This window comes from Saccostrea echinata, unplaced genomic scaffold, assembly GCF_033153115.1.
Source record: "Saccostrea echinata isolate AGI-Se365-2 ecotype Australia unplaced genomic scaffold, CSIRO_AGI_Sech_v1 ptg000001l, whole genome shotgun sequence".
Lineage (NCBI taxonomy): Eukaryota > Metazoa > Mollusca > Bivalvia > Ostreida > Ostreidae > Saccostrea > Saccostrea echinata.
The window spans coordinates 45,020,198-45,044,939 of record NW_026889750.1 but is presented as its reverse complement, the minus strand read 5'-3'; the positions used below and the strand labels follow the sequence as shown (position 1 = coordinate 45,044,939).

The window sequence follows — 24,742 nt, the reverse complement described above, 5'->3', positions numbered from 1 at the left end:
TGCAACCCAATTGGCATAGGCAGACTTTCCATTAGCATGATTAGAGTTAATTTCTCATCAGAAAGCGCGCTACACTTGCAAACTCAACATATTATCGTCTAAAAATAGTTCGGCTAATTATCGTCAAGAATTTGTGATTTGAGAAACATATAACTTGCTTTAAACTGCTACCCATGATGTTGGACTCTTTGCCAGACCGTTTTCATAATAATTTGGTTTCCAAAAATCACATTATCCATGAAGCACTTTCTGAAGAAAAAATTCCCACAACACATTCATGTTTACAAATCTTCACAAAACGGAGAAAATTGACTCGTTATCATTAGCTTATTTAGCGACACGTGGAAAACACTGTTCAATCTGTATTTTGGCAGTTAAAATGATTTGATACTAGAAGGAGATGTATTACATTTCTATTGGGAATATATCCCCTAATTCATTTATTGCCAAGCGTCTAATTTCATCCCTTTTCCATGAGAGAGAATAAACACAAGCGATAGAGATGTTTCAGTTGAAGTTATATTAACGAGAATGACTGTACATAAACTTGCTACACGAAAATTCCTGATTGCTGCTGCATGTTTAGGAAAGGAAAGAGAAAGTCATTCCTAGTCAAACAAAATGTGGTTCCATAAATTGAACGTTATGCTTCACATATGCTTTCCATTTATATAAAAAATTATAAAAATATTAAAGTACGATTTACAAACCCCTGTTTTTTTACAGCAAATAAAAAAAAAAAAAAAACTAAACCGAAAATGAATGAATCAGGGATCTTCTTTAAAAAAAAAAAAGATTTCCTTTCTTCTTTCTTTTCCTTCTGTTTGTTCGTTTTTGTTGTTTAACGTCCCTCTCCAGAATTTTTCACTCATATGGAGACACCACCACTTGTCGGTAGAGGGCTGCAAATTTTGACCTATACTCGGCACTTAGGGCCATTGAGCAGTGAGGGATCTTTTTCGTGCCAGCACCTACTGCGACACGGGACCTCGGTTTACACGGACCGATTTCCACGTCCCGCAGTGGATTCGAGCCCGCTACGTTAGGATCAACTCCTTACGCCGCGACTCAAGAGCAAACGCTCTAACCACTGCGCCACGCGGGCTTTTCCTTTTAAAACTGTTTCTACATCAATTAATGAAAAATAGCATTGACACTGACTATTTAAATTGAACTGCTTTTTAATCAATCATCTGGATACAAATCATCTAGACTTCTCTTACAATTCTCTCTTTCTGATTTCGAGTCTTTGTCCTCTAGAGGAATTGGAATCTTGAGATATGTTTTCCTAAATTTTACGAAAGTTGGAGATATTGGGCAAAATTGGCAGAATCGGATTCGTCTGATGTATTTGGTAATAAAAGGTAATTCGTATATTCCGTCTGCTTCCGGTTCGGATTCTGTATTGTTAGAAAGTTTCACCCATCTGTCGATGCCTCTTTCATGTTTGGATCCTAAAATCAAAGTTCATACTATTAAAAACTAATCAAAATAAAATCCTCTGATCTGCTTAAAGGTGCTTGGACACAGATTTGAAGTTAATATTTACTAAAATTTTCTGTATAATTTCATGACTTATATGTTGCTATAGCATTTCATACGAAAATTTGATAAAAATCTTATTTTATCTGGATGTTATTGAAACTTTGAATTTCTGGACGCGTTTGATAGACACATCCTTGCACTTTCACAAATTTTAACTTTATCCTTATTACTTTAGAAAAGTAGCAATTTTGTTGTTTATTAATGAAAAATATTAAAACTGTAATGCAGAAATTTCAGAGTAGAAATGTAGAAAGCAAAATCCTCTCACCAGTATTGTCAGTCCGTGCTCAGTGATGTGTGCAGAGTTTAACAATTGAACACATCCGGTGAAACGTAAACATTAACAACAACAGAGCTCGTGCCCTGTTTACAAAAACAGTTTACGTTTCACGGGTGTATTCAATTTGTTAAACTCTGTACACAACTACACAACATTGAGCACGGACTGACAATACTTAAGTGAGGTGGGTTTTGCTTGTTACTCTGAATTTTCTGGATTATAGATGTAATATTATTCATTAATACACAACAAAATTGCTACTTTTCTTAAGTATTAAGGATAAAGTTAAAAATTGTGAAAGTGCAAGGATGTGTTAATCAAACGCCTCCCGAAATTCGTAGTTTCAATAAATTCCAGATTAAATAAGTTTTTAATTTTATTTTCGTGTGAAATGCTATAGCAACATATAAGTTGTGATATTATACAGAAAATTTGAGAAAATATATACTTCAAATCTGTGTCTATGCACCTTTAAAAGGGAGGAATCAAAGCACATTTTCGCTAAATCAGCTCGTTTTTATCGAAAGTCAATTCTAGCATTCTAGATATCAATCGATCGGGAAAGGGCAATATTTTTTCAGAATACCTGTAAACTTTATGCATTGGCAACTACAATTAATTAGCTTTTTACAACGTTTTCAACCAAGTTTCTCTTCTGTGACACGTGCCTCTCAGCTATGTTGCACCGAACTGATCTACACGCTCTCATTGGTTGATTTTATTTTAATCAAGATAACATGTACGCAGAATGAGAAAAATGTTGCTGATAACACGAAATCGCGCGAAAATGTCAAAATGGATCCAATAAAAGAAGCTATGGTAGCGGGACATAATGGCTAAATGCTTAATCACATGTATGTTTTTAAAAATTATGTAATAATATATTAGTATACTAGTCTTCCAACAATCTGTCGGAATTCCCATTGGTACTAATTGCGCCCTGTCATTAGCAGACCTATTTTTGTATTTAAGGTATGTCACTCGTCAGCCTTTTAGAAAATTTCAGTCAGAACCTCTTACTTACAAACTATTTATTACAATTCAAACTTTATAACATATTGAAATTAAACAATGTAAAATGTTCAACATTCCATTAAAAAACTGCTCAAAAATTCACAAAGAAGCAAGATTTATAAGGGACTATTTCTTGTGGCGGAAGGATATTTAGCAGAAAATTCTGCAAATCTACACATTTATTAAATTTAATATCTTGGAACTTTAGCCTCACATACTTTTACTCAGAGAATATTTTCCATTATGATATGCCTGGAATATTAAATATAGGTCTCAATTTATATTTTTATAACAAAATTTACACCTTCGCTCAACAAACATTGCCAAGAAATGAACATATATTAAGGAAGTCGAGATAAAATTTACACAGTTTTTTGTCTGAAAATCGCATATTTTGACCAATATTTCAAAATTTACATCACTGACCCCAACTTTTTCTTTCATTATTTTAAACTACTCGATACTTTGGACCGATCAGCACTTAAGTCGTTAAAAGTTTGATACATGAAAATATTCTATTGCCTATTTAGATTTTTAATACCCCAAATATGAGACTTTTTAGTGCAAAAAGGTCACACAATAATTTACGCGCATTAATTTGCATGATTTGTTCAATGATAAATATTATTCAAACTATTTTACGTAAAATAAGATTATGTTTATTTCCATGGTTACATCTTATAAAATATGATAACGGTTAAAGTGATTAACCAAAGAGTTACAATTTAAGTGCAAAAAGGTCAACTTAATTGTACCGTACCTCAGTTAGATGCACACTGACCCCCCATTTTCTCTGCAATTTTGAGCCATACTATATGAGTACTTATCCAAAATATACTTCTCAAAAAATCCTTGATATAACAAATTTCACGAGTGACATACCTTAAATGAAGCAGCATTTTTTCTAAAACTCTTCCATGAAAAGAAGTCTCTTGCTATGGCCTTCAATTCAACATTTATATATATCAACAATGTTTTATCAATTAGAAAAATACATTTTCATTCCTACCTTAATTCGATATATCCCTTTGAATTCAAAATAAAAGATAACATAAAGTCTGTCACATCTGTTTCTTAATTTGATATTTCACTAGAAAAAGAAGTGAATGGTAACCTAACAGCAAAACTTTATGATAAACGTGATGACTTCAACTTTTCTATCTTCAACTTTCCTTATCTATGTAGAAATATACTCTTATCATCTGCATATGGAGTGTATGTCTCCAAATTGATTAGATACGCAAAAGCATGCTCTACATTTATGTACGAACAATTTCTAAAACGAGGCAAGCTATTGACAAATACGTTGATGAAACAAGAATACTGACAGTTTTGTTTAAAGTCAAAATTTCATAAATTCTATGGTCGATGCAATGACCTTGTTAGTAAATACAATCTATCATTAAGTCGAATTTTGATGGACGTTTTTCATACAAATTGCTTGGCCATTATTTTCACGCTGAATTGTTTACGGATTTTGACAAGGAGCACACAGCGGGTGTGACCGGTCGAAAGGGGATGCTGAGCTTATCTTGTTGCATCACCTTGAACATTCTGAGACTTTACTGCGAACATTGTGCCGGATTTGGCCTGTATTTATAACACCCGATCCGGTGTAACTTCCAGACCGATTCTTACTTCTTTCTCACATTGCGGCATGATCTGAGGCATCAGTGCCCAGAATAAAGTGACCTTGACTGTTCGGGATTGCTAACACTGGAGGCTTCGTCATCAACCTAAGGAGTTCCTCAAAGGCATATCGTTGCTCATCTCCTCACCGGAAACCACTTTTTCCCGTAACCACATACAGGGGAGCAGCAATACGAGAAAACTGGGGAATAAAACTGCAATGGTAGTCGGCAAAACCATATCAAGCGGTACAGGCTAGTCGCGTACTGCCTAGATGTACTGGTTCACCATCTCGACTCTTTCCTCACTTACTGTTCTGCCTAGGAACTCGACCTTGCTTTTGAACAGCTAACACTTGTGAGGTTTAAATTTGAAGCCATATTCTCGAAAGGGCTCATATACCTGTCGTAGGTTATCTAGTTGAGCTCGTACTGAAGTCCCCAGCACTAAAACATCGTTCAGGTAGGCTAATGTTATTTTCCAATTCAGCCTGTGCAACACCAGGTTGATGGCCAAGCAAAGGTCGCGGGGCGTTGCAAAGACCAAAACCCATTCTTGTAAATTCGAACAACCCATACTTGGTTATGATGGCAGTCTTCTTCCGGTCCTCCAAAGCTATCTTGATCTGCCAAAAGGCCGTATTGGGCGTTCAGCTTAGAATATAAGCGGTTTCCCGCTAGGGTGTCCATACACTCCTCGACGATTGGCAAAGGATATACCTGTCCTTAACAGTCACGTTATTTAAGGCTCTGTGGTCCACGTACCAGAGGACACTACCATCCTTCATCATAACCAGAACTGGCGCTGACGCCCGGTCCGAGGAAGATGGCTGGATGACTCCTGCATTCACCATCTTGACCACCCACCCCCACCCCCGCCTGCTTAACGGGGAGTGCATCGCCGGTGTCAATACGATGCTCGATCTCGGAAAAGTTTCCAAGATTAAGGTCATCTACTGTAAAGGCGTCGGAAAACTCCTTTACTAGATATACAACCTAAAACTAAACCTCCGCAGGCGCACTCTTCCCTTACTGTTCCAAGAGCGGGGCCATGTGTTCATAACTGTCCTCCACCCTAAACTGACAAATGACGCACTGTGGGGTTGGTGCGTTCAACTGACACAGCAGGGGCTACTTCTCCTATTTTGGTACCTGTCTTAATTATGTAACTTCTATCAGTCAGGTTCAGTGCTCATAATTTAGCTCTATTTTTGGCGGCATTATACGTCCGCCAAGCTACTATGCCAGGCGGAAAAATACCGGCAGGCTCCAGTATAAAGTCAGGCATATCTACGCTCAAATCACATTCAGTTACCTGAGCAGTGTGCAGAGGAACCCGCACTCTGCGGGTTGACACCACATCGAGTACTGGAACTAACGCTTCAGTACTCAGCTTAAATGTTGTTTCTGTGCCTTTGACCTTGAGCGTTCCCGCTTCAAAAGAAACTTCGGCACTATGTACACGCAGGAAATCTATATCTAGATCAAGTGAGCAAAATCATAATTCCTAATTCTCAGATTCAGTCTCCCTAAGGATTGAACAGTCATACCTGCCCCCTAACCAGCTAGTCTGACATTGGTATCTCTGACTATCTCAGGCTGGGGCCTCATTGACTGATGAAATTCTCCCGAGATAATTGTAATGTCAGCTGCTGTGCCTTTAGTAGCCTTGATAGTAATGCTGGCCTCCTATCTGTAAAGGGACAAGCCACGCACCAGAGCTAAAATCTTGACTCCCCCACTTTACAGAGGGAATAATATGTCAGATAAGGTCACTCCGAATCAGACAAACGCCTCTTAGGCTTGGTCTCTTCATAAGATTTTTTTAAGACGAGAGGACAGGGACTCCGGGTTGCTCCTACGCAGACAATTCCACCGTATGTCCCTGTTCCTTACAGTCATGACACACAACTGACCTGACACCTTTTAAGCGCCTCGGATTCAATGATTTCAACCTCACAGGTCTATGCATTGGGCTGCGGCCCCTACTACTCTCTTTGGAGTCACTAGGATATCTATTCTTTCGCTCCTCTGACTTATCTTGGCACTCGGAGTCCGAGAGCTTACGACGATGAGCAAGGGGCGAGCGAAAATCCCCCCCCCCCTTCACTGTCCCGTTCTGAAGAAACTGACCAAACAGCACGTGGACGACGAACTCGGTGTACAAGGGGGGAGGATGATTAACTGCTGCCATGCCTCACCATCATTGCAGCCAAGAGCAACCCCCGTTATAAGCTGTTCTTGGAATATTTCAGGCGAGGTTCCGCCACCAAACGCCTTCTGGGGAGTGCCCATGACTCTAACTCCCCACTGTTCTACCGTTTTCCCCCAGGCTTCTGGGCTATCAACCTGAATTCCAGCTGTAAGGCTGTCCTTACGGAAGTTTTCCAGCTGTAAGGCTGTCCTTACGGAACCTCTCCTCCATCCGTAGAACGACCTCCCGGAAACGTAACAGAACGCCCCTGCAAAACAGGATATCAAAGTATCTAAGAGCTACCCCCTCCAGTGTTAGACAGGGCAAACAGGCGATCGGTATTCAGCCATTTTGGAGAACTTTGAGTAGAATGGCCCCCATTTTACATCCCCGTTGTACTCAACCACTTATTTCACCTAGAATTTTCCGGCTCATGGCACTCCGAGTACCAGGGGGAATTAAACTCAAAAATCGGGCTGTGTATCTGCGGTTCTAATTACCGTGTGACCTTTAGGTACCCCAGGCCAACCCTCTATTCCAGGTACAAATGACTGTTTTTTCCTTAGCGCCGCTGACTGTCCTACAACCCTCCATAGTAGCAGGAGCTCTGACTACCGAAGTTAGCTGCACCAGTTTACAGTGATACCGTCGTCGCAGCGTGGCTTAGTAAATGACTGAGGCTTGTCAGACATCAGCACTCCCCAGTAATTTCCCTTCCCTATACCCCAATATAAGTTTCCATGGAACCCAACTGAGATGTCAAATCACTTCTCAGAATCCCCATATGAAATTTAAAACTGGCTTCTAATGTACATATACCTCCACGCAGGGGTCCTACGTCTTGGCCAAGGCTGTCTACCCTGCTGTTAATAGCACCCAGGTGACCTTGAACTTGGGAAAAATTCCTTTGAATCTGACCTATTTCCTCTTGAATGCGGTCAACGACCCCCTCCAGGATAGACTGTCCTTCCTGAAGCTGGGAATTAAACTGCTTGAAACCGTACGTCTCCGTAGGCCTATCTAAATCAACTCTCATAGTAAGCGACATGTCTCTGCACCCATTCTGGGTGAGATTTTATGGGGCAACCTCCCCAGGGGCATCGGTGTGCTACACACACCCGGGACTTCGAGCGGACTGCGCCCTCCCAGGGTACTCCCAAGATCCTATTAGTTATTTCCCCAAACCCGAGCGTCCAGGATTTGTTCATCATTTTTTTTATTTGAAAAAGAGACATATTAAGTAACATAATGAAATTTTTGCTCACATTCTCTCACAACATTCACACTTGTTCATCATTTTAGTGATGGTCCAGTATGACTCAATTAACAATGGAACAATAATTACTGTATGATGGATGTGAGGTACATCCATTGTACAACCCTATTTGTTGACGAAAGAGGTTTTCTATACAATGTCAGAATTTATACGAGATGGTACAATATAACCGTTGGATATCTTTTCTGATGGATCCTACAGATTTCTTTCAAAGTAATAAGCATATTTTCTTCTAAAGCATATTTTGTCTTCTAAAACATTTTTAAAAAATCATAATTTTAGATGTATTCACTCCTGTTGATCTTAGATTAGATATTTCTTACTTCTTATTCCTGAAAACAGTCAAAAATGTCTAGTCGCATTTTCCCGCACTGTTTGGGTTGAAATATGCATCTGAGATTTCATGCCAGATTGGGCGAGTATTGATATCTCTATCCCACTTAATAACAGACTTCCAGTGTCCCCATGTTCTGTCTTGTTCATTGTTCTGACTTTTTAAAGCCACTTTTCAGAATACTGTTTTGTAATTTTTCATGTTGAGCGAGAAGTATTTAACATATGTCACTTTTTTCCTAGGATCCACTGAAGTTTGCAGTGAGAAAGTTATGTTCTAGTGGATATCCCCAATGAAGTTGGACTTATAGATTGTCTGTTTTACAGGCCTACATCCTGCAGAATAAAGTTTACATAAAACCCCCAGCCATAAGGTTTTTTTTTTGTAACAGACCATGTAATTGTATGAAGCTAAGGGGCATTAACACCAGTGGTTGGAAAAAAAGAACATGCAGGAAATCTGAATCAAGTGTTAAAAACAATTTGTAAACTTGTGTTGCCAGTTTTGCCTGCATTGTATTATTTTTTAACGTTTGCGTGGATATTTTTCTCCGCTGATAAATCCATCCAAAGAGGCTAGGATATCCCCCTTTAAATTTTATGCTAAGAACAAGTTCTTTTTGCATTTTAATTTCATGATGTACTAATCCACCAGAATATCCCTTTTATTTAACGTTTTGTTCCTTGGTTGCAGTGTACATCCAATGGAGAATTAATTTCATCATTTCAGATTTTTTATGGACCTGATTTTTTTTATTTTCTCAGTTGTCGTGCAGATGAAAATATTAGAGCATTGCTTTCTCGTAGTTGCTGATAACTTGCAGGTCTTCTTATCTACATGGGTAGGCACGATATCAGAATCTACTTGTCACATTTCATGGATTTCCTATTTTTACAACTTAAGGCTTTTACCTGGCTTTACACTTAAGTTTTCATTTCTGACAGCTCCAAGGAATATACTCTCAAATATTTTGTTATGTTTTTTTTTTTGCTCACGTTGAATCGTCATCATCATCATCCATATTTTCACTGCAAATATTATAAAAAAAATTTTCCTTCTTTTCTGGCATGTTCAACATGTCTCTGTATTTGACCACCACTTCGAGGTTTGTTCACATTTGGCATAGATTCTTTGAACACTGATTTTTTTGTTCATTTCAATGTACAAATCCCTTATTGATCTCCGGTACATACTTTTATTTTTTCACAATGTTTAAGTTTTTGATTGAGTATTATTGTTTTACGCCGAGTCAGCAATATTTAAGCCATATTTCGGTGGTGTCTAAGTTTTTCTTAAGAACTCTACTGTATTGTTGAATGTGTTGTCGGCTCCATTATCTTTCAGGGCTATGTCTTTCTCTCTAGATTCCATGTTAAAATTTGAGAGAAATTCTTTTTATACAAAACATTTCCATTGGATTTGTCCGGAATGCAAGATAAAGGATACATACATGTAAAATGACTAAGGGGATGGCAAACACGTTGAGAAAACCAGGCAAAGGGTGGATAAAGGATATTAGCGATGTGATTAATACTTACATGCATATTAGAATGAATTATAATTTATTTAAATCATCATTAACACTTACCACGATATCAATACTTTGATCCTTCCTTCATCGCCTTTGCTGTTTCAGTGTTTGAATTTCCCTCGCAAACTCTACCTTCTCCTTCTCGATTCAAATTAAATTGACCAATGAAAGCGTAATAGATAAGTTTGGTTCAGCATAACTGATCGACACACGTGTCAGAAACTAACAAACAGAAGCGAAACTTGTTGAAAACGTTGTAAAAATAAATAGTTGCCAATGCACATAGTTAACAATTCTTTTAAAAAATGGTTTTTTTTTTTTTTTATTGAAGTTGACCTTTTTTCTGGCTGCCCCCCCCCCCCTTCAAAAACGTTACTTCGTGCCTGACCATTTCTAAATGCAAGGGCTCTCGTATTTGACATGTGTATTCCTTGTGCGAAAACCTTTTTTCGATACAAACATTTCTGATCTCTTAACTTTAACCTTTGGGTTTGACTTGCATTTGAGATACTTTAGCATTTGCTATTAGTTGTCATAGGGGAGCGTCAGTGTTTCACAAACACATCTTGTTTTCTCGGTGACGCAGTGATTCAAGACCACATGGCATGCATAATCCCAATTTTGAAAATAGGATCGATCAAGGGTTTATAAGTAGCGTATTAGAAAAAGATGGCTATCAGTCTTAGGTCTTTGTAGGTTTTGATGTTTAATTTGTATTTGTGTATGTACATTTTTATTTTACAGAGTTCTAAAAATGACTATACCAGGGACAATATTATCCAGCAGGAACCCTATGAAACCTCCCGCAAAGGACGCTGTTCCGAACAAAACTCGAATCACTTGGTCCAATTCATCCGAACCTAAAAAAGTGTTACATCTTCCACAATCTGTTCATTTAATGAAATACAGAGTTCTTAGTAACATGATTAACAAGTTCAAATAAGCCCAAACCTGTTTTGACTTTTTCAGAGTTTTCAGACAACCATTCGGGGATCATAAGCCCCATTAGAAAAGACACTCCCAAAATGGTGATGTTTCTGGTCGAGGACATGTCACAAAACTGTAGGACTGTTAAGAAATACGATAATACATGCAGGGTGAATGAAATGATGAATAAAAATTAAGGATTTAGCTCCATTCTGTTATGGACTGGAGTATAGATTTAATTATAATGATTACATATAAGGTCCACATTGTATAAACCAGCATCCTACTATCTGGTTATTGTTATTGACCTGAAATGCCAATGGACGCCACCATTCCTAGGCCCAGTAATAGGGTCCCTCCGATGATAGGTTCCGGTATGATTGCTAGGGCCGCTCCTAACTTCCCTATCACTCCACAAACCATCAGAATGACGCCAGCAGTAATAAACACCGTCCTGCTGGCCACCTAACCATAGAGAAAAGCATCACAATTGTTCTCGTAGGATGTAAATTCAAGATGAAATTTTGAGTGAATTACAGTTGAAGGGAGTATTCTTTTAACTTATCTTCATAAATACGTCAATTTCCTGCTCAACCTTTGTTATTCCAATGATTCCAATGTTCCCGCTGTATGAGGTAGTGGCGTGACCCGCTCCAACCAATCCAGAAATTATGCTAGACACACCCTCGAATGTAATTCCCCGGTTTATAGCATGCGCAGGCGGAAGTGGAGCCCCAGATAACCGCGCAGCCGCAAAGTAGTCTCCAACTGACTCGATTATCGAGGAAATTGTTGCTGCCAGCATTCCCATATATCCAGCCATGCTTATTGTTGGAATACCAAACTGAACTGTAATTGATGTTCATTAAAAATATTTATGTGACCATTTTGTTTTAGGTGCGATAAACAGATAAACATTTACCTCTAAACTAGTCTGATATAATAGACGTGTATGCTACTAATGCCTGAATATTTTACAAGAATACTCTGGTAAAATATGAGGTCTACCTTTCTAGTGTTTACAGTTAGGATCATATATTATAAAAATATACGAGTTAAGTTATGAATAAAACTTTTTTTTAATCAAATGATAAATCATTACATTTAATTTTTGATTCAGAAATATCAAATCAATTTATGCATACATGGCGTAGGAATTGTGAACCAAGGAGCTTTTGTCATAATCTCCATTTTGGAGTCCGTTCTGGCTTTTGATTCTATAATCGTGCTGTTGCTAGGAAGGACATCTGTTACAGTTAGCACGTGACTGAATAACCAAACAATGGCGACAGAAAACACTACAGGAAACAATTGGAATATCGGAAGCTTCTTCGTATGGCACTTCCGTTTGAGTGAAAATGAAGGAATCGGTAATTCCACTTTGTTGATAAATATAGAAAACAATAGTAGAAAAAATAAGGTTCTGAAATGAAAATTATTTTCTGGTTTCAGTCATATCTTGAAAACATAGTAGATCTAATACTGCATTGTATCATTTGAAAAATGGATGATAATGCGGGAACTTACAACATGGAAATTCCCCAATGTGTTTCACAGAACATGGCTACAACATGTGACAGAGAGAGACCAATCAGTGACACTGTAGGAGCAATAGTTAGAGGCCCGACAAACCGTAAAATGGTTCCAATGATACCGAAACTCCCAACCAACACCTGCGTCAGGGAGGCTAGGATCAGGTTTCCCTGTATCTGGAAAACATTCAAATTTCCTTATGTTTTTTATCAAGGTACTGAATATTGACAAATTCTAGCTTTGTAAACTACAATGGAAAATGCATTTATTACTCAGTTACTCTAAATTCTAAAACTTCTTTTGTGTATTACTAGTAATTCAAATAACAATGAATATGTAGTGCAAAATTCATTTGTAGGGAAATGGAAAAAAATACTATGCTTTGTAAAATTATTTATCATTTTATATAGAAATAATAGCTATGAAAATGTATTGATGATATTTATTGTCAAGTTATGGACCTAAAAATGCTGGAAATAAACAGACAGCAGTGTGCAACATACCTCACGCATCCTGACGGTCCAATCAACCACCGTATCATTGCTCGATTGCGCATCAAGTCCTTCAGCTGTCAAATATTGAAAGGATTACAAGTTTAAGTACCTATAACTTGTTTGTTTTATTTAAAGATGGAATTTGACGTAAAGTATGTTTAAGGAACAATGGCCTTCTGGTTAATTTTTTCTGTAAATGAAAATATAATTTTCAAATAGAAGACGGAGATAAAAACAATCAAGCAATTTTATCGAGAACTGATTCCAGAAGAACATCTTTTGAAGGAAACAGTGATTTGTGCATTTATAGTTAACTCCCATAGCAATGAGTAATTTTTTCCCCTTAATTATTGATGCACCCTTTTCTTGACATCGGAACTTTTCTAAAGACATCATTACAACAATTGGAGCTACGAATGTGTGAGAACCGCCTTGGATTATGGGTAATCTACAAAATAGATAAAAGGCAATTGAAAACAAGAAGAAGAACTGTATGAAAGGATAAGCAGAATTTATTAAAAAAAACTTCTACATGAAAGGAAGAAGTCTCTTGGAATGGCCTTCAATTTTATATTTAGATATATCGATGATTTTTTTTTCATTTTCATCCCTACGTTGACAGGTCAACAGGGGATGTTTACTCCTCCATGGCACCTGATCCCATCTCTGATGTTTTTAGAGGTCCGTGTTAGCTCTGCTCCCAATCTGTATTGTTTTGGACTTTTGAGCTTGATTATTGTTCGTTATCTTCATATTTCATTGTCAAGATTAACATCACACCACTTAATAAAGTCATTACTCTAACCTCACTCCTAGGAAACACTGCAACACAGTTGCTACCCCGCACATGAACATGGTAATGCTGAGAAGATGTGCTCTCACATTCTGCTCATCCATCGGACAGAGCAAAGCTGTCAAAATATACGGAAGAGAAAGCGAACCCCCAATACACATCAGAGCTTGCTACAATAATAAAAAACGATTGGTAGAGTCATTGTTGTGATATTGAAAACTTCCAGGATCGACGATGATATTGCAGTTTTGATTTTAATATCGATACCAAAAAAATCTCATTAATTTTGATTTATAAAATTTAAATAATTAATATTAATCAATGAAAAAAATGTTTTAGTTATATAATAAATAAATTGTACCTATATTGGTGAATATTGACACTCGTTGGCTGTACAAATGCACTCGATGGATCGTGCATTTGTACAGCCAACTCGTGCCAATATTTAGCAATATAAGCTCAAAAACCATATAATATCTGCCATTTATCACAGAAAAAAGCTTCCTTTTCAAGAATACCTCCTTTGCACGCTTGACTTTGAAAAATCATGTTATACTTTTTTCCTCAAATTTTATGTATTCAATCTTGCCAAAACTGGTTTGAAAATGTCTGATGACATTTTCATTGGAAGGAGAAATATAACTAATACATGAAGTTTATTAGACAATATTTTATTTCCGATCAAGGGTCCCCAGAGCGGCATGAAAGAGATACAATTCTAGACAAGGACAGAAATCAAGTATGAATAAAATAAAATTGCGTAAAAGTAAATTACACACAAAGCAAGAACCGTGCTTTACAATGTTACATTAAATGATCAGGGAGGTAGTTTCATGAAGTTTAAAATGTAAATACATGCACGTTGGAGGAGGGGGGGGGGGGGGGGGTTATGGATTATATAAACATTGGGGTATATTATTAGTTCCACCAGTTTGGGCGCAACCGAGTCCCAATACGTAAATCCATGTTACACCCTGGATGACTCCGTATTAGGTCCCAGACTGACTGTGTAACGAATTTATCCCGTTTAGAATTCAATAAATAATGAATAAAAGTAAAACTCAGATTTTCATAAAATATCAACAAACAACTCATTTGCTTGCCTCCAATTGTTTACAAGAGATACGCATAGAACAGGATCTCGCCCCCGATGTTTATAATCCACCCCCGGTGAATTATAGAAAATTTCAGGGCGTTTAGTGATGTTTTAAGTTAATCAGTATTGTACAAATTTGTCTGAAACTGGCTAGAGTTATCTATTATATAATGATATCTGTTTCTGCGAATAAACCAATGTATATATGTCGTACTCCCCCATCCCACCTATCTTTTCAAAAATAGTTATTTACATACTATATTGGCTCTTAGGTTTAATTGATATTTATGTAATTATTTCACAAAAAATAAAACACACTGCAATATATACCGATATATAATGTCGGTATATACTAAGTACCAAATAATCATTTGAAAACAAAATATTTCGGAAAGCGGAAAGCTTGAAATGTTAAAAGTTCAAAACCTTTTATAGACCGTAAGCACGTATAGGAAAGTCGAACGCTCATCATAAATGAATGCACTTTGCATTTCCCGAAAATGGACCACTTTTTAAATATCAACTGTGCAAATCAGTTTAAAAAAAAGAATGTAATTTGACAAGAGTAAAAATACCACAAACACAAATGTAATTAAATGGTCAGAATGGCAGGCTACTAGGCTACATCTTACGAACGAACATAACCAAAAAAGGGGATCAGTTATTGTATTCACAGTTACATTATTTAATTCTTCAATTTTATTGAGATTTCAATAGATAAAATCCCCGCAAGATACCTCAAAACTACTTCTTGTCGTAGTCGCTACCGTGACGCTACCACAGGTACTTGTGGACAGGACCCCCCCCCCCCCCGATATTCAACCCCGGGGTTGTTGGACATTTTTTCACAAATTATATTTATTGCACTTATTCATCATCATGTGTACCATAGGAAAAAATCGTGAAAACCCCAAAATAATCGTTCCACACGAAAAATGCCGCATTATACATTATATGAGATATATATCGGATTGACTCTGCATCTCGTAAGAATCCCACATTTAATCCTTAAACAGCATTGCAGTCAAAGCGTTGAAAAATCCTTAGGTTAACGCAACGGAAGTACACCAAGAATGCATCACTTATTACCGTCTTCCTTGGAAGACGGTATACAGAGTTGAAGTATTTTACAGTCTTCGGACTATGCACTTCCTCTCTTTTGTGATTGGTAGAAATTGCATGATGAGAAAATTTTCAATTATTTCATTGGTTGAAATGCTATTCAAGGCAAGGGAGATAATTTTCTGATGATCTTATTTTCGTACGACTTAACAATTTTTCATGATTTTCAATCGTAAAAAAATATCACAAAACGAACAGTTGAAATTGGCAGTAATTAATTCGAAAAAACATGCAAGTCTTTTTTTTATAGCAATTACCAAAAAACGTTTCTATATTTTCATTGTTAACAGAATTAATCTTTATTGCATGCAAGCTTTACAGCTGGTATGTATTCTTCTCCCCTTCTTTCTAATTTCTGCAGTGCTCGGTTCGCACCTCATACAGACGGAGTCAGCCGAGGTTTGCCGAATGATCTCGGCAGCAGAGTCGAAGTTTGCGGAGACAGCCGAGCATTTGTTAACCGTTAAGGCTTAAGTCATCCTTAAGGCTTCCTTCTTTATGAAGTTACTTTTTCTTTTACTAGATACAATATGGAAAAAAATGTTTCCCGACCTATTGCATATGCAAGTATTGGCCCATTCTAATTTTTAAAGGATTGTAGCAATTTTCTAATTTTTAATGATTGTTTTCTGAAACTATGGAAAACGATGCTAATTTATTGTCCATTGTGCTCTCTCTCTCTCTCTTACAAACACATAAATGTACACTTTTAATACAAGACACTATATGAACACATCATCTAGTAACTTGTTGCCTTTGCACGGATTTATATAGGGTGTAAGTTTAGATTTTTTCCAAGCTATAAAACGTAACTTTTCCACCTATCATCAACATCATTTATTTGGTATCATGTAATCGTACATAAAAAAAATACACATAACTATACATAATCATTCGAAAGGCAATATTTGGGAATCCATAAATTTCAAAAAGATTTATAAATAAATATTCAGGAAACCATATTTTTAGAAATACCCAATGAACAAAGCGCATACTAATATATATATATATATATATATATATATATATATATATATATATATATATATATATATATATATATATATATATATATATATATATATATATATAAAGCACTAAAAACCAACAACACTGTATATCCTAAGTGTCGGATCTACTAAGTAGATACACGGTCACAGATGGAAATTTATATACAGCACTAAAAATGACCAACGACACGAACAATAATAATTGTCAAATTTTCGGGACGACCTATCCCTTCCTCAGGACAAAGAAAAAAGTTAAGAAGTCATAAAAACAAAGGAAATAAAGAAACAAAAACAACTAGCACTACTAGTAAACTACCAAACACTAAATATTTACAGTATTACATGTTTAATTTGAAGTTAATAAACAGTTGTAAATAAAGAAATCCGGAGCGCTATGAATTGCGTCCGGTCTATCGGGTGTACTCTGGTGAAGTGCGATTTACATAATTGAACGAATTAATTATCGCTAATTAATTACGACCAAGCAGTAAATCGTACATTTTCCTAATGGTATTAACAAACTTAATGACTTCACCAGGATGAACGTGAACTGGACCCAATCCCGGATTGTGACAAACAAGTTCATTCTCTCTATATAGTGTAAACTTTACCATTAATTCGCATAAGCAATTTTGGAATAACCTACCCAAATATTTACAGCTTACATTTTTGTTTATTTCTTTTATCAGATTTCCAAATTTATAATATATCCAAATTCATATTTTAAAATTGCCCTTCCATATTATCTTTAATTTCTTTTTATCATGTATAGTTACGCTATTTTGAGAGAATAAGACAATGTGCGATTTACTGCTTGGTCGTAATTAATTCGTTCAATTATGTAAATCGCACTTCACCAGAGTACACCCGATAGACCGGTGTCGCATAATATTTGGTCCGCCTCGTTTAAAGGTCCGGGGGGACCTAATACGATAACATATAAGGTCCGGCCTGCCTCTATAATAAAAGGTCCGCCTTCGGTTTAATATGCAGATTTTTCTCCTTTATTGATTCGAAATTAATAAGCTTTATTAATCTTTTTTAAATTATTTAAGGTATAGTTCCTCCCAGCAAAATGGAGTTCCAGGGACGTACACATGGTACATGTATATACATGTATACTAACAGGATCAAGTCTCGCGATATCTCGCTAGTTGCTGGATTTCGTTAATCAATTTTAATTAATTATATTTCTAATACTATGATATATTTCAGTACAGAACCTCAAAATATCTATCAAAAAATTATTCAAAATTTGATGTTAGCACTGATTAACTGTTTGCTCCTTGTCGTAGTCAAGTAGTGCACAAAACAAAAAAAATATTATAAAGATGCAAAGATCTGTTGATCGAGTTACCTTATGGGAAAATCATGTACGACATGTGTCTTTTATAGTTTAAGTGATATCAGTATTATCATTGCAAAAAAAAAAAAATAAAAAAAAAAAATACAGATATATAATACGCATACCTTCACTGGCACATTGTTCAGTATATAGTGTTCGTAAGTCCAACAATGATCATTTCATTACAGTCTATTTCCTAACAACTTTCGACTTCCACTTCCCAAAAAGAATTTTCATATCTTTCGAAAGATATTTCATTATATTATTAATAATAATTATGCATAATTCTTACGATTCATATTGTACCTAACTATGAAATAATTGGAGGGTCACTGTAACAGGGACTTGTGTTACGGTGTACTAGCCTATACCCGTTGTTGTTAAAACAACATGTCTGTGCATTGGGGGTAGGCCTATTGTCTCACTTGACGAAACTTGAAGTCGCATATCCCATGAGTTTTTATAACCATCGTTTCTTATCCAGTTAAAGACTAAAGATTATATCATTCCTACTTGATATTACCCCGGGGTTAACACTGGTGAAGGAAGATATGAATTAATTGGCAAAATCAAACCTAAGTCAATCGAGTTGAACATTTTAAGCAATAAAACACCCCCACCCCCACCCCCCCAAAAAGGAAAAGATTATAAAAGGTCTTGTTGTTGTTGTTTTTTTTTTTTTTGTTGACACATGTCAAATAGTTTAAATAGTACTGATGTTGTAGATTCTCCTCCCGCATTAATATTTTTTCCCGGAAAAACGATCTTGGGTTTAAAGACCCCTGCCCCTTTTGGAAAATGAGCCTAGCATAGGATTTCATTTCCGGAATTTTTTTTTAAATATTTTTCATTTCATTCCCAACATTTTGTAGTTTTCATTTCTGACATTTTCAAATTTTCATCTCTGACATTTATCATCATAAAGTACTTTTCCGGCAATGAAAACAAAATTGAAATTTCCCTTATAAAAAAAAATTAAAGAATAAATCAAGAATAATTCATTGATTTCCAAATAATATTTTCTGCTTATATTTAAAAGAATCTTATGAAGATTTTATCCTCGGACACATATAAGTGTAAGTTGTGAATTTTTATTCATCTTTTCAAATCAAGATAATCAGACTGAATTTGAGATCAGATAGGTTAACTTAGATAGAATTTATGACATACAGAAACTATGTTTGAGGGAATAAAGTAATCAAAGTTGAGCGGATTCTGTTTTCGGTGCTTTCAAACAAATATAATTCAGTGGGCATTAAAATTTGGTGATCAAAAATTGCATGTTTTATTATTGAAATTATTGCATTTTATTACTAGACTTTGTATTTTTTACTAGACTTAGTGTTGATTGTATTGTAAAATGAAAACAAAAAATGTCGGAAATGCAATGCAAAATTTCGGAAATGACATGCAGCGAGCTTGGAAGAAACAACCCGGCTTTATTATCCACCATAGGAAATACTCAGTACGCTTCAGTACAAAATTTTCTCCTTTTCCACCTTCTTACTAGGGAGAATCTTATCCACCCATACTATTTACAGAGGAGTTTTACTTGACATGTATTTCCCCCTAATATAAAAAGGAAAATGTCTGTTGAGATCGTGACTGATATAAAAATTTATAAAACACCACCAAGTCGTGTTCTTTTGTTAATATTTTTTATATTTATTTTGATTTTGGTTTAAATTAGATTTTCTTCGACTTTTAGCGGCTATTTCTTTTTTATTTATGTGTGTGTGATGGGGGGTGGGGGTGGGGTTATAGTTCTCTTGTTGCACGTCATAAACATTACTAATTTAATAATAATATATAATTGTGGTCCCTTCAGACAAATGTTTATGGTTGCACATAGATATACAATACATTAGACACATCTCCTGCAATTGTACATGGAGTGGATAATTAATTGATATTAAAGTTTTGTCTTTTTGTCAGCATAAATGAAAAAAAGTACACTACTACATGTAGTATATATGCATTTCTTATGCACAATTAGGCCATTCCAAGAGTTTTCTAAGTTAATTTAGCGTCCATCCTAAAATTAAAAACCTAATTATCTTTTTACCCTGGAAAAACACACGAACCAACAAAGAAAAAAAAAACAATAGGAACTTACAGCATTTCCATTATTTTTGCTTTGTAAATGACTACATGTATCTGGGGAAAAAGAAAAACAGAGGACGGACCTTTTATTATACTGCGTTTTAAGGTCCGCCTGCCATTTTAACGAGTTTTTTTTAGAAAATAGAAATTCCTTGATACGCAAAAGAGGAAGAGGATCAACTGATGTTCCCTCCCCCTTCCCCCGTTCATACAGACGTGAGATAAATAAATGACTTGTATATAGAACTGGACATTCAACTTTGCCCAAAATGCTTTATGTCGGTAATAAAAGAAAATATTTTACAATAATGATTTCAAATTTTAATCGGTCATGCAATACAACCTGCTAGATTATCCCAGTCTGTCTATTATAGTCACAGTAAAATGTGTAATTTCTTTTTCTTTTGGCAAAAAAAATTACAAAAATGAAACATTATTTCTTTTGTAGTTCATTATGACGAGGAAGAGTGATTTTTTTTATAAGAAAGAATTAAATCCAAACCATGATTATACTTTAAATCTGATGTATATATTTTCAACATTGAGTTACCTGTTTTAAGCTTTAACATTACATGTATTTTGTTTCTGCAGTAAATATAGATCGAATACAACATTAGGCTATATATTACCCTTTCCACAAATAAAGCGCAAAATATGATTATAAACTGAAAACAAGTTAATTGTTAAAACCAAAGGGAAGCATATACATACTTTTATTTTTTATCGGTCTTAGTGTTAAACTCTACATTTGGAATAAGAAATTTCTTTAAATATTGTAATAAAAATAGACTATATATAATTATATATATCACAATTTTGATGTGTACGCATGAATATCATAAAAGTATTAAAATTTGCTCTTCAGCATAATTTATTAAAATAGAGAATTCATATCTATTGATTTAAAACAAACACATGACCATTACATTGTCATTGCTATCTGCCGCGGTCTCTACCTGCGGGTACCTGTCAGGTATACGAATACTTCACACCCCCATTGTTCTATTGCCTATACACACCGGCAGATTTCACACCTTTAATCGTCCTAATTTACACTAAGCAAATGCTGGGGAAAAACAAACACAAGCCCAATAAATGCGACATTTTTTTTTTTTTAAAAATCATTGCCCTAAACGGCATTGCTAAAAGCACACTAAACATGGAGTAGCAATTCTTGCCCTAAGAGATATATTGTACAAAGAAATAAACACAACAGCTAGGGTAAATCCTTAATCTTTCTTCATATGATGTAAACAAACTCTCTTTAATTTTATGTGTTTAAGTCAAGATTAAAACATTTTGCACCACCCGGACCTTTAATCTTAGGCGGACCTTTTCTTATACGGGCCGGACCTTTTCTTATAAAAGGCGGACCTTATATGTTATCGTATTAGGTCCGCCCGGACCTTTAAACGAGGCGGACCAAATATTATGCGACACACCGGACGCAATTCATAGCGCTCCGGATTTCTTCGTTCACAACTGTTTATTAACTTCAAATTAAACATGTAATACTGTAAATACTTAGTGTTTGGTAGTTTACTAGTAGTGCTAGTTGTTTCTGTTTCTTTATTTCCTTTGTTTTTATGACTTCTTAACTTTTTTCTTTGTCCTGAGGAAGGGACAGGTCGTCCCGAAAATTTGACAATTATTATTGTTCGTGTCGTTGGTCATTTTTAGTGCTTTATATATATATATATATATATATATATATATATATATATATATATATATATATATATATATATATATATATATATATATATATATAAATATAAATATAGGATCTCCCATGATTTCTAGTTGGATATGATTTTTATCCAACGAGTTGTGTGTTTTTTATCCTTGACGAGGGGATAAAAACACGCAACGAGTTGGATAAAACTCATATTCAACTGCAAATCATGGGAGATTCTTTTTATCCCTTGTTTAATACTTCACAACCAATGTTTTACACTGTTTTATATAGGACTCCACTTTATTTTACTTCATCACGCTAACGAAAAAACCATTGTGACGTCACAACTGCACTTAACTGTGGATTATGAAAAATTTATCCAATGAGTCATATCCACGGGATAAAGGGGTAAACATGGGATAAATATATATATATATAATCACTGACACATGACAATCAAGCTTAGGCATTATGGCGTAGTTTCTTCTATTTCTCCGCCTTTGATTACATTGTAAGTGATTACAGAAAATTAGACAGGAGAAATTATCCTTTACAAAGTGATTAAAAAACTATCCGTTCTATTATAGACATATACTTAATTGTTTCGATTTTAAACTACGTGTAGGTGCAATAACTGGTCCCGGCAAGACTACCGAGATACGGGAAGTTAGGGCGAGTTCCGTTCGTTCGTAAGGTGCCGGTATTTCTCTACTCTGTGATAAAAAGGATTCTCTTGAGCTCACGAAGTCGATCAAATAGCCTTGAAGTTTCTATACACACGAGAGTTTATATGTTTGCTGGATACTTGGTTACTATGTTCAGTTGCATAGTGTCACAAAAGAAAAACTTATACTGAAACACATATAAGGTATACATATTTATCTTTACCTACCTGTAATCCAAACAAAACTGTCAGATGTGGAGGGGGGTTATCATTAACACCAAATAAGACAGCATCTTCAACCTTTTCCCCCGAGTCCAATTCTTCTTCATTTGCCATCACCGAGCTTTATAAAATAAACAGGTTTATACCCTTTATTGTGATGGTCTCAAAGCCAAAAAAAGTTCCGTTTACCGTCTACTAGTATTCGACCGGAAGAGACCGCTCATTGGTGATACAATTAAATATGTTTAACGCAACACTTTATTGTACAGGGGATATATTGTATAATTTTTATTTAAAGTTATAATTATTTATTTTTACCGAGTAAATTTTAAAACATGAAAATATTTCTCCTTTTCATGAAAGATACGTATTATTAGAGATATTTACATGTACTGTGTATATAGGGTGGAATATTTGTAGTGATGACAATATCACCTTCATTGTTACTAATATCTATTTTATGTACCTTGTAAAACGTTGTGATTTGTCAATGAAAAGTGAAAAAATAAACTGATTTTATATATTGTCTTGTATTTAATTTTTTTCATGATCAAGGACCAGGCGAAGGGAGGGAGGCTTTGTTTTACCTATTTGCCTTTACAAAAATTAAACATTAACCATAAATTTAAAAAAATGAAGTAATGAGCATTTAGATCTTTTCATAACTGGGGCGAGGAAACATTATAAGCTTATAGCTTAGCACAAAGATAGAGGGTGTGTAATGACCCTGATAAAACGTCATTTGGAAAAGGTTAAGGTCAAATTTGCCCGATTACAACTTGACTATTCCTTGAGGCATCCGCGCTTCAGAAACACATTTTGATAGTCAATGATAACTTTTTTATTTGATTCTTTTGGTTTCATAGAATCCCTCTTATATCTTATTTTCTTTCAAAGCGTTAGTTCTGAGATCTTACTTTTTATTGCTTAATTATTTTTTTGTTTCAATTAATTCTTTAATATGTTGTGTGTTTTTATCCCCGAGCCTTAGCGAGGGGATAAAAACACACAACGAGTTGGATTAAAAAAATATTATATCTAACCAAAAACCATGGGGGATTCATTTTACAATATGTTTTACACATAGATACTTCATGTTTTACACTGTTTTTTATATGTAAATCCATAATATTTCACTTGATCAAACTCATGCAAAAACCATTCTCTCTCTCTCTCTATATATATATGCAATTTCTTATTATAATATCTCTTCAATTATAAGATCACTGACTACCTTTTTTAGCATTTTAATTTTTCTACTTTTATTGTCATTCAATAAGGACAAATATACATACATGACTGTGAGTTTAATTATATAAGTTGTTATAGAACTTGTTTCCGAATCCTGTTTGTTATGCCTGTACTGCATATCATGATGATTATCCGAAGGAAATAAAGTTTAAACAAATAAAATTTTGGCCGAATATCAAAATCACTCAATATTTCTCTGTCTTGGAACATTCTAAGAAATAAAAGAATTCTTAAGTCAATCTTATGCTTAAGAAATAAAAGAATTCTTAAGTCAATCTTATGCTTAAGAAATTAAAGAATTCTTAAGTCAATCTTATGCTTAAAGCCCTAAACAATACTGGAACACCTCGAAGACTTTTTATCAGAATAATAATAGTTGCTATTATAACAAGTAATATTCTCACCTTTGCTTCATTTCTCTTCGTTACAAGAATGCGATTGATACCACATCATAATTTTGATTAGTCTTACATTCACACTGCTTAAGTTTGACGAACAATCAAATGCAAAGTCATGAAGACTCTTCGTTATCCTGATTGCATAAATTGTCGTTTTATCTACATGATTAACAATAGACAATGCTGCATCTAAAGTTATCGATACAGCTGGTATGCTCATACATATAGAAGTAAGTATATATTGACTAGCTATTTGTTTGCCCCTACTTGCTTTTTTTTTTAAATATACTCATATATTATATGA

At 35.1% G+C, this 24,742-nt stretch overlaps 1 protein-coding gene and 1 pseudogene across 1 annotated transcript; both read right to left on the bottom strand.

Annotated features, from left to right (window-relative positions):
• Positions 1–1,163: 1,163 nt before the first annotated feature.
• LOC133179991 (solute carrier family 23 member 2-like) lies at positions 1,164–24,516 on the bottom strand. Its single transcript, XM_061314628.1, has 12 exons — positions 24,445–24,516; positions 22,796–22,910; positions 13,562–13,719; positions 13,116–13,204; positions 12,766–12,830; positions 12,257–12,438; positions 11,875–12,152; positions 11,325–11,578; positions 11,038–11,194; positions 10,754–10,870; positions 10,567–10,662; positions 1,164–1,454 (listed from the first exon to the last, which is right to left on the bottom strand). The coding sequence occupies exons 1-12, from the start codon at positions 24,453–24,455 to the stop codon at positions 1,186–1,188; spliced, it is 1,791 nt and encodes a 596-aa protein (XP_061170612.1). The 5' UTR covers positions 24,456–24,516; the 3' UTR covers positions 1,164–1,185.
• LOC133181489 (uncharacterized) lies at positions 7,960–10,304 on the bottom strand (annotated as a pseudogene).
• Positions 24,517–24,742: the final 226 nt, after the last annotated feature.

Excerpts from the sequence above, each read along its gene's own strand:
- LOC133179991 (XM_061314628.1), bottom strand. Across the intron at positions 12,831-13,115 it reads GTTCCGATGTCAAGAAAAGG|CTGAAGGACTTGATGCGCAA; the intron begins GTGCATCAATAA and ends AATATTTGACAG. Across the intron at positions 1,455-10,566 it reads GCTGGATAATATTGTCCCTG|GATCCAAACATGAAAGAGGC; the intron begins GTATAGTCATTT and ends CTTTGATTTTAG.